The sequence below is a fragment of the Salvelinus alpinus genome, chromosome 3 (assembly GCF_045679555.1).
Source record: "Salvelinus alpinus chromosome 3, SLU_Salpinus.1, whole genome shotgun sequence".
Lineage (NCBI taxonomy): Eukaryota > Metazoa > Chordata > Actinopteri > Salmoniformes > Salmonidae > Salvelinus > Salvelinus alpinus.
The window spans coordinates 110,265,073-110,277,317 of NC_092088.1; the positions used below are offsets into that span (position 1 = coordinate 110,265,073).

The 12,245-nt window shown below is 42.9% G+C and overlaps 1 protein-coding gene across 1 annotated transcript in view; it reads right to left on the reverse strand.

Moving 5' to 3' along the window:
- The window catches only part of LOC139569899 (ankyrin-3-like), a 195,762-nt gene that overhangs the window by 67,611 nt on the left and 115,906 nt on the right, over window positions 1–12,245 (reverse strand). The window contains exons 6-7 of the mRNA XM_071391224.1: window positions 4,647–4,832; window positions 1,663–1,686 (exon numbers count right to left, since the gene is read on the reverse strand). Of these exons, the coding sequence (XP_071247325.1) occupies window positions 1,663–1,686; window positions 4,647–4,832 (210 nt within the window). The remainder of the gene's footprint in view (window positions 1–1,662; window positions 1,687–4,646; window positions 4,833–12,245) is intronic.

The following is a 12,245-nucleotide window of genomic DNA, read 5'->3' on the forward strand; positions in this document are numbered from 1 at the left end:
TGGGTCAGGGTGTCTGGGATCTCCTGCCTGGGTCATGCACAAGCCTGGTGATGTTAAGGCAGACACTGAGAGGGACTAGCTGGTGGACTGGGTCTCTGCTGCTGGGGGATAGCTTCCTTTATTCTTTATTTGGATCCACATTAGCTGGCACCTTGGCAACCGCTAGTCTTCCTGGGGTCCAATGGTGTCTTGCAGTATCTCATCACAGAACTCAGCCAGTGTTTGGTGTTATTACATACTACCGGGAAGAGCTTTTGGATATCAGAGTGGCGGTAACGCACCAGCATTACCAGCATTACGACAAGGAATACGACTTTCCGGAATTGGACCCTTTTATCGTACCCTCCAGGGCAATTGAACTGATTCCAGAGGCTGTTCCAAAACACCTCCGGCGGAAAAGAGGTACTCGGAGTGAACTTTTAGTCCGACTCAAGTAGGCATGCACACTGCTTCCGAGTATGTTACTAGCTAAAGTTCAGTCTCTGGATAGTAAAGTTGACGAGCTCAGGGAGAGGATTTCCTTCCAGAGAGACATCAGGGATTGTAACGTACTCTTTCACGGAAACATGGCTCTCTCGGGATATAATGTCTGAGTCCGTTCAGCCAGTTGGGTTCTCAGTTCATCGCACAGACAGGAATAAATATCTCTCCGGGAAGAAGGGCGGGGGTGTATGTTTCATGATTAACAACTCATGGTGTAATTGTGATAACACACAGGAACTCAAGTCCTTTTGTTCACCCGACCTAGAATACCTCACAATCAAATGCCGACCGTATTACCTCCAAGAGAATTATCTTCGGTTATAGTCATAGCCGTGTATATTCCCACTCAAGCTGATACCACGACGGCCCTCAAAGAACTTCACTAGACTTTATGAAAACTGGAAACCACAAATCCCGAGGCCGCATTTATTGTAGCTGGGGATTTTAACAAAGAATATTTGAGGAAAACGTTACACATTGACTAGTACTCGCACTGCTAAAACCCTCGACCACTGCTACTCCAACTTCTGGGATGCCTACAAGGCCCTCCCCGGCCCCCCCTTCAGCAAATCTGATTATGACTCCATTTTGCTCCTCCCTTCCAATAGGCAGAAACTCAAAAAGGGAGTACCTGTGCTAAGGACTATTCAACGCTGCTCTGACCAATCAGAATCCACGCTTCAAGATAGTTTGATCACGCGTACTGTGATATGTTCCCGGGTAGCTTCCGAGAAAAACATTGACAAGTAAACACAAGCATTACGCTACACCCGCAATAACATCTTCTAAACACGTGTAGGTGACAAATAAAAAATGTTTTGGGAGGGGCGGGGCGATACCTTTTATTGACTAAATTAAATGTCAGTGGCCATTGGCGGTTGAAGTGTTAACCAGGTTCTTAAGGGTTTTATGAGACTGGATAAAGGAAGCCAGCCCCTCAGCTGTAGAGACCGTCAGTCCATGTTGTCAGTATATTGAGGTCGGAGGTCATGCTACTTTCTAGTCCCTTCTGGAAAGCACCAAGACAGAGAGTAAATAAAATAACAGAAGTAGCAATGCAGGAACAGGGAGGAGAGATGAGGCAGCAGTTAGCAGCAGCAGTTAGCAGTTAGCAGTTAGCAGCAGGGTGTGAGGTGGTGGGCTGTGAGTGCTGAGTGTGTAGAGGAGATCCAAATATACCTCTGTGGTCCTATTCACCATCATCTAGGGAGAGCAACACCAGCGAGAGGTGAAGAGAGGAGAGAATGGGAGGTTAGTGCATCACAACGACACTATGGCTGCACCATGCTGTACGATGGTGGGAAGAGTCATGATAACAACATACCAGTCAGGATAACGGTCAGGTACACAACATTAACACCACAGAACACAGTAACACAGGGTACTACTTTTGCCAGTATACTGATATTATAGAACATCTACAGAGTCAAATTATACTACGACAGTAACATCAGAACTCTGCACCTCCAAGTTCACAATAACTACAGCTACAACAACCACAGTGAGGCCAGAGGGGTATCCTATGAAGAAAGCTTTATCAACTCAGGGGTTTCTAAAGCAGCTTCAGTTAGCTTCACATTCCATGTCAGGCTTCGACGGTGGATATTGCTGGTCCGCCTGCTGCTAACTGTAGCAGGCTTGTAACTACGTGTCACACATGGAGAGTCGAAATGCCCAACTCTTCATTGAGACAATGCTGAAACATCAATCCAATGGGTGAGTCAGTGCCACATTTTCATTTGTGCCGAAATCAAAATGAAAGAAAAGTTATTTTGCTAATTCAGCAGGCGTGTGAAAAAGGCTTTCAGAAGAGATGTCTTTATTTTATTACTTATCGTTAATGACTGAGCACCTTTTTTCCCACTCCTATCAATAAAATAATTGTATCGTAATAATTTTTATTTTATTTAACCTTTATTTAACTAGGCAAGTCAGTGAAGAAAACAATTCTTATTTACAATGGCGGCCTCCCAAAAGGCAAAAGGCCTCCTGCGGGGACGGGGGCCTGGGATTAAAAAAGTAAAAATAAAAACAATATAAATATAGGACAAAACACAATCACTGTATGTGTCATACAAAAGTTACAAATGCTGTCATTACTAGGGATGGCAGGTAGCCTAGTGGTTAGAGTGATGGCAGGTAGCCTAGTGGTTAGAGTGATGGCAGGTAGCCTAGTGGTTAGAGTGATGGCAGGTAGCCTAGTGGTTAGAGTGATGGCAGGTAGCCTAGTGGTTAGAGTGATGGCAGGTAGCCTAGTGGTTAGAGTGATGGCAGGTAGCCTAGTGGTTAGAGTGATGGCAGGTAGCCTAGTGGTTAGAGTGATGGCAGGTAGCCTAGTGGTTAGAGTGATGGCAGGTAGCCTAGTGGTTAGAGTGGAGGGATGGCAGGTAACCTAGTGGTTAGAGTGGAGGGACGGCAGGTAGCCTAGTGGTTAGAGTGATGGCAGGTAACCTAGTGGTTAGAGGGATGGCAGGTAACCTAGTGGTTAGAGTGGAGGGACGGCAGGTAGCCTAGTGGTTAGAGTGATGGCAGGTAACCTAGTGGTTAGAGGGATGGCAGGTAGCCTAGTGGTTAGAGTGGAGGGACGGCAGGTAGCCTAGTGGTTAGAGTGGAGGGACGGCAGGTAGCCTAGTGGTTAGAGTGGAGGGATGGCAGGTAGCCTAGTGGTTAGAGTGGAGGGACGGCAGGTAGCCTAGTGGTTAGAGTGGAGGGACGGCAGGTAGCCTAGTGGTTAGAGTGATGGCAGGTAACCTAGTGGTTAGAGTGATGGCAGGTAACCTAGTGGTTAGAGTGATGGCAGGTAACCTAGTGGTTAGAGGGAGGGATGGCAGGTAGCCTAGTGGTTAGAGGGATGGCAGGTAGCCTAGTGGTTAGAGTGTTGAGCCACTAACCAAAAGGTTGCTGGCTTGAATCCCAGAGCTGACAAGGTATAAATCTGTCGTTCTGCCCCTGAACAAGGCAGGTAACCCACTGTTCCCCGGTAGGCCGTCATTGTAAATAAGAATTTTTTCTTCACTGACTAGTTAAATGAAGGTTATATGAATAAATAACAATAAATTGCTAAATAATGTGATAGGTATTTTAATATTTTAAAATACATTTACTCCTGAGGTGCTGACCTGTTGCACCCTCTACAACCACTGTGATTATTATTATTTGACCCTACTGGTCATTTATGAACATTTGAACATCTTGGCCATGTACTGTTATAATCTCCACCCGGCACAGCCAGAAGAGGACTGGCCACCCCTTAGAGCCTGGTTCCTCTCTAGGTGTCAAGCCCTGGCCATAGAGAGGCTTTTATTCTCTATTTTGGTTAGGCCAGGGTGTGACTAGGGTGGGCATTCTAGTTTCTTTATTTCTATGTTTTCTGTTTCTATGTTTTGGCCGGGTATGGTTCTCAATCAGGGACAGCTGTCTGTCGTAGTCTCTGATTGGGAATCATACTTAGGCAGCCTGTTTTTCCACCTTAGTTGTGGGTAGTTGTCCGTGTTAGTGGCCTGTGTAGCCCTAGTCAGCTTCACGGTCGTTTTTGTTGTTGACATTTAAAATAAAGTGAAATGTACGCTACCCAAGCTGCACCTTGGTCCGGTCATTTCCCTGACGACGTTCGTGACACTAGGTTTCTTCCTAGGTTCTGGCCTTTCTAGGGAGTTTTTCCTAGCCACCGTGCTTCTACACCTGCATTGCTTGCTGTTTGGGGTTTTAGGCTGGGTTTCTGTACAGCACTTTGAGACATCAGCTGATGTAAGAAAGGCTTTATAAATACATTTGATTGGATCATTTTTTTCTTCTTCAAATGAAGGGGATGATGACGCAATCTTTGCGAGAGGGAGGGAATCTGATTTAGCTCAGACACTTCATTCAGGATAAATGGAGTTAGCCCTGAGTTAGCCTGCCCCGGAGCAGGTTAGTTCTGAATGCAGGATAGTGGAGTTATCCCTGAGTTAGCCTGCCCTGGAGCAGGTTAGTTCTGAAGGACTTGTTGCCATAGAAATGTACCTGACTAAAAGGTGAGCCATATTCGTATGACTGGTTATCCCAAGTTTAACTCAGAGTTGACCAAAGTTACCTGGCTAACTCCTTAAACCTGATTCCTAGGATAGCCCTCTGGTCAGAGTGCAGATAAAGGACTAGTGATTGGTGCGCTGTCTGTGTGGTACCTTGGACTCGACATCTGCGTTGTGGTCGATCTGGAGCAGCAGTGCAACAGCCTTGGTATCGTCCTTGCGCGCGGCGATGTGGAGCGCCGGGAGCCGGACCTTCCCTTTAGTGTCATTCTCCAGGAGCAGAGAGACCACCTGTTCATGTCCCTGCTGCAACGCCACCGCCAGGGGGGTGAAGCCATCCTACAGCAGAGATAACAGTCACTATATATACCATACCATACTGTAACACCACCACCAGGGGGGTGAAGCCATCCTACAGCAGAGATAACAGTCACTATATATACTATACCATACTGTAACACCACCACCAGGGGGGTGAAGCCATCCTACAGCAGAGATAACAGTCACTATATATACTATACCATACTGTAACACCACCGCCAGGGGGGTGAAGCCATCCTACAGCAGAGATAACAGTCACTATATATACTATACCATACTGTAACACCACCACCAGGGGGGTGAAGCCATCCTACAGCAGAGATAACAGTCACTATATATACTATACCATACTGTAACACCACCGCCAGGGGGGTGAAGCAATCCTACTGTAGAGATAACAGTCACTATATATACTATACCATACTGTAACACCACCCCCAGGGGGGTGAAGCCATCCTACAGCAGAGATAACAGTCACTATATATACTATACCATACTGTAACACCAGGGGGGTGAAGCCATCCTACAGCAGAGATAACAGTCACTATATATACTATACCATACTGTAACACCAGGGGGGTGAAGCCATCCTACAGCAGAGATAACAGTCACTATATATACTATACCATACTGTAACACCACCACCAGGGGGGTGAAGCCATCCTACAGCAGAGATAACAGTCACTATATATACTATACCATACTGTAACACCAGGGGGGTGAAGCCATCCTACAGCAGAGATAACAGTCACTATATATACTATACCATACTGTAACACCACCACCAGGGGGGTGAAGCCATCCTACAGCAGAGATAACAGTCACTATATATACTATACCATACTGTAACACCAGGGGGGTGAAGCCATCCTACAGCAGAGATAACAGTCACTATATATACCATACCATACTGTAACACCACCACCAGGGGGGTGAAGCCATCCTACAGCAGAGATAACAGTCACTATATATACCATACCATACTGTAACACCACCACCAGGGGGGTGAAGCCATCCTACTGAAGAGATAACAGTCACTATATATACTATACCATACTGTAACACCACCACCAGGGGGGTGAAGCCATCCTACAGCAGAGATAACAGTCACTATATATACCATACCATACTGTAACACCACCACCAGGGGGGTGAAGCCATCCTACTGTAGAGATAACAGTCACTATATATACTATACCATACTGTAACACCACCACCAAGGGGGTGAAGTCATCCTACAGCAGAGATAACAGTCACTATATATACCATACCATACTGTAATACCAGGGGGGTGAAGCCATCCTACAGCAGAGATAACAGTCACTATATATACCATACCATACTGTAACACCACCGCCAGGGGGGTGAAGCCATCCTACAGCAGAGATAACAGTCACTATATATACCATACCATACTGTAACACCACCACCAGGGGGGTGAAGCCATCCTACAGCAGAGATAACAGTCACTATATACACTATACCATACTGTAACACCACCACCAGGGGGGTGAAGCCATCCTACAGCAGAGATAACAGTCACTATATATACCATACCATACTGTAACACCACCACCAGGGGGGTGAAGCCATCCTACAGCAGAGATAACAGTCACTATATATACCATACCATACTGTAACACCACCACCAGGGGGGTGAAGCCATCCTACAGCAGAGATAACAGTCACTATATATACCATACCATACTGTAACACCACCACCAGGGGGGTGAAGCCATCCTACAGCAGAGATAACAGTCACTATATATACTATACCATACTGTAACACCACCACCAGGGGGGTGAAGCCATCCTACAGCAGAGATAACAGTCACTATATATACCATACCATACTGTAACACCACCACCAGGGGGGTGAAGCCATCCTACAGCAGAGATAACAGTCACTATATATACCATACCATACTGTAACACCACCACCAGGGGGGTGAAGCCATCCTACAGCAGAGATAACAGTCACTATATATACCATACCATACTGTAACACCACCACCAGGGGGGTGAAGCCATCCTACAGCAGAGATAACAGTCACTATATATACTATACCATACTGTAACACCACCACCAGGGGGGTGAAGCCATCCTACAGCAGAGATAACAGTCACTATATATACCATACCATACTGTAACACCACCACCAGGGGGGTGAAGCCATCCTACAGCAGAGATAACAGTCACTATATATACCATACCATACTGTAACACCACCACCAGGGGGGTGAAGCCATCCTACAGCAGAGATAACAGTCACTATATATACCATACCATACTGTAACACCACCACCAGGGGGGTGAAGCCATCCTACAGCAGAGATAACAGTCACTATATATACCATACCATACTGTAACACCACCACCAGGGGGGTGAAGCCATCCTACAGCAGAGATAACAGTCACTATATATACCATACCATACTGTAATACCAGGGGGGTGAAGCCATCCTACTGTAGAGATAACAGTCACTATATATACCATACCATACTGTAACACCACCACCAGGGGGGTGAAGCCATCCTACAGCAGAGATAACAGTCACTATATATACCATACCATACTGTAACACCACCACCAGGGGGGTGAAGCCATCCTACAGCAGAGATAACAGTCACTATATATACCATACCATACTGTAACACCACCACCAGGGGGGTGAAGCCATCCTACAGCAGAGATAACAGTCACTATATATACCATACCATACTGTAACACCACCACCAGGGGGGTGAAGCCATCCTACAGCAGAGATAACAGTCACTATATATACCATACCATACTGTAACACCACCACCAGGGGGGTGAAGCCATCCTACAGCAGAGATAACAGTCACTATATATACTATACCATACTGTAACACCACCACCAGGGGGGTGAAGCCATCCTACAGCAGAGATAACAGTCACTATATATACTATACCATACTGTATCACCACCACCAGGGGGGTGAAGCCATCCTACAGCAGAGATAACAGTCACTATATATACCATACCATACTGTAACACCACCACCAGGGGGGTGAAGCCATCCTACAGCAGAGATAACAGTCACTATATATACCATACCATACTGTAATACTAACCCTGACCTCTGACCTCAACACTGTCCTACCTCTTACAGGACTACCAGAACACTACCAGCAGTGAGGGCCATTGTCATCAGGGCTGTTGCTGTGCAGTATCCTAACAATATTACACTGAACAGATGTAGAACCACAACATGCAACAATTACTACCATTTTACTGAGTGACAGATCATATGAGGAAATCAATGGATTTCACATGACTGGGCAGGGGTGCAGCCACTTGGCAGCCAGGCCCACCCACTGGGGAAACAGGCCCAGCCAATCAGAATGAGTTTTTCCCCCACAAAAGGGCTTTATTACAGACAGAAACCCTCGTCAGCACGTATGGAACATTTGTGGGATTTTTCATGTCAGCTCATGAAACATGGGAAGTACACTTTATATGTTGCTTTACAGTTCTGTTCAGTGTAGATTATTAGATCACAATGACACATGTGAGATTGAGCTCCTCAACAATAACCTGTATTCTAGACCTCCAACACATTACCTGACTGACTGACATCCTTGGCAACATGGTTATCACTATTATACAGCCCCATGGTTTAATATCACTATTATACAGCACCATGGTTTATTATCACTATTATACAGCCCCATGGTTTAATATCACTACTATACAGCCCCATGGTTTAATATCACTATTATACAGCACCATGGTTTAATATCACTACTATACAGCCCCATGGTTTAATATCACTATTATACAGCACCATGGTTTAATATCACTATTATACAGCCCCATGGTTTAATATCACTACTATACAGCCCCATGGTTTAATATCACTATTATACAGCACCATGGTTTAATATCACTATTATACAGCCCTGTGGTTTAATATCACTATTATACAGCCCCATGGTTTAATATCACTAGTATACAGCCCCATGGTTTAATATCACTATTATACAGCCCACATGGTTTAATATCACTAGTATACAGCCCCATGGTTTAATATCACTATTATACAGCCCCATGGTTTAATATCACTACTATACAGCCCCATGGTTTAATATCACTATTATACAGCCCCATGGTTTAATATCACTATTATACAGCCCCATGGTTTAATATCACTATTATACAGCCCCATGGTTTAATATCACTACTATACAGCCCCATGGTTTAATATCACTATTATACAGCCCCATGGTTTAATATCACTAGTATACAGCCCCCCCCATAGTTTAATATCACTAGTATACAGCCCCCCATAGTTTAATATCACTATTATACAGCCTCCATGGTTTAATATCACTATTATACAGCCCCATGGTTTAATATCACTATTATACAGCCCCATGGTTTAATATCACTATTATACAGCCCCCATGGTTTAATATCACTAGTATACAGCCCCATGGTTTAATATCACTATTATACAGCCCCATGGTTTAATATCACTATTATACAGCCATGACATGGTTTAATATCACTATTATACAGCCCCCATGGTTTAATATCACTATTATACAGCACCACCATAGTTTAATATCACTATTATACAGCCCCATGGATTAATATCACTATTATACAGCCCCATGGTTTAATATCACTATTATACAGCACCACCATAGTTTAATATCACTATTATACAGCCCCATGGTTTAATATCACTAGTATACAGCCCCCCCCCATGGTTTAATATCACTATTATACAGCCCCATGGTTTAATATCACTAGTATACAGCCCCATGGTTTAATATCACTAGTATACAGCCCCATGGTTTAATATCACTAGTATACAGCACCATATTTTAATATCACTATTATACAGCCTCATGGTTTAATATCACTATTATACAGCACCACCATAGTTTAATATCACTATTATACAGCCCACATGGTTTAATATCACTATTATACAGCCCCATGGTTTAATATCACTGGTATACAGCCCCCCCCCCCCCCCCCCCCATAGTTTAATATCACTATTATACAGCCCCATGGTTTAATATCACTATTATACAGCACCATGGTTTAATATCACTGGTGTACAGCCCCCCCCCCCCCCCCCATAGTTTAATATCACTATTATACAGCCCCATGGTTTAATATCACTATTATACAGCCCCCATGGTTTAATATCACTATTATACAGCCCCATGGTTTAATATCACTATTATACAGCACCATGGTTTAATATCACTAGTATACAGTCCCCCATTGTTTAATATGACTAGTATACAGCCCCATGGTTTAATATCACTAGTATACAGCCCCATGGTTTAATATCACTATTATACAGCCCCCATGGTTTAATATCACTAGTATACAGCCCCATGGTTTAATATCACTAGTATACAGCCCCCATAGTTTAATATCACTATTATACAGCCCCATGGTTTAATATCACTATTATACAGCCCCCCCCATAGTTTAATATCACTAGTATACAGCCCCATGGTTTAATATCACTATTATACAGCCCCCATGGTTTAATATCACTAGTATACAGCCCCATAGTTTAATATCACTATTATACAGCCCCCATGGTTTAATATCACTATTATACAGCCCCCATGGTTTAATATCACTACTAAACAGCACCATGGTTTAATATCACTAGTATACAGCCCCATGGTTTAATATCACTATTATACAGCCCCCATAGTTTAATATCACTAGTATACAGCCCCATAGTTTAATATCACTATTATACAGCCCCCATGGTTTAATATCACTATTATACAGCCCCCATGGTTTAATATCACTACTAAACAGCACCATGGTTTAATATCACTAGTATACAGCCCCATGGTTTAATATCACTATTATACAGCCCCCATAGTTTAATATCACTAGTATACAGCCCCATAGTTTAATATCACTATTATACAGCCCCCATGGTTTAATATCACTATTATACAGCCCCATGGTTTAATATCACTATTATACAGCACCATGGTTTAATATCACTAGTATACAGTCCCCCATTGTTTAATATGACTAGTATACAGCCCCATGGTTTAATATCACTAGTATACAGCCCCATGGTTTAATATCACTATTATACAGCCCCCATGGTTTAATATCACTAGTATACAGCCCCATGGTTTAATATCACTAGTATACAGCCCCCATAGTTTAATATCACTATTATACAGCCCCATGGTTTAATATCACTATTATACAGCCCCCCCCATAGTTTAATATCACTAGTATACAGCCCCATGGTTTAATATCACTATTATACAGCCCCCATGGTTTAATATCACTAGTATACAGCCCCATAGTTTAATATCACTATTATACAGCCCCCATGGTTTAATATCACTATTATACAGCCCCCATGGTTTAATATCACTACTAAACAGCACCATGGTTTAATATCACTAGTATACAGCCCCATGGTTTAATATCACTATTATACAGCCCCCATAGTTTAATATCACTAGTATACAGCCCCATAGTTTAATATCACTATTATACAGCCCCCATGGTTTAATATCACTATTATACAGCCCCCATGGTTTAATATCACTACTAAACAGCACCATGGTTTAATATCACTAGTATACAGCCCCATGGTTTAATATCACTATTATACAGCCCCCATAGTTTAATATCACTAGTATACAGCCCCATAGTTTAATATCACTAGTATACAGCCCCCATAATTTAATATCACTATTATACAGCCCCATGGTTTAATATCACTACTATACACCACCATAGTTTAATATCACTACTATACAGCACCATGGTTTAATATCACTATTATACAGCCCCCATAGTTTAATATCACTAGTATACAGCCCCATAGTTTAATATCACTATTATACAGCCCCCATGGTTTAATATCACTATTATACAGCCCCCATGGTTTAATATCACTACTAAACAGCACCATGGTTTAATATCACTAGTATACAGCCCCATGGTTTAATATCACTATTATACAGCCCCCATAGTTTAATATCACTAGTATACAGCCCCATAGTTTAATATCACTATTATACAGCCCCCATGGTTTAATATCACTATTATACAGCCCCCATGGTTTAATATCACTACTAAACAGCACCATGGTTTAATATCACTAGTATACAGCCCCATGGTTTAATATCACTATTATACAGCCCCCATAGTTTAATATCACTAGTATACAGCCCCATAGTTTAATATCACTAGTATACAGCCCCCATAGTTTAATATCACTAGTATACAGCACCATATTTTAATATCACTATTATACAGCCTCATGGTTTAATATCACTATTATACAGCACCACCATAGTTTAATATCACTATTATACAGCCCACATGGTTTAATATCACTATTATACAGCCCCATGGTTTAATATCACTGGTATACAGCCCCCCCCC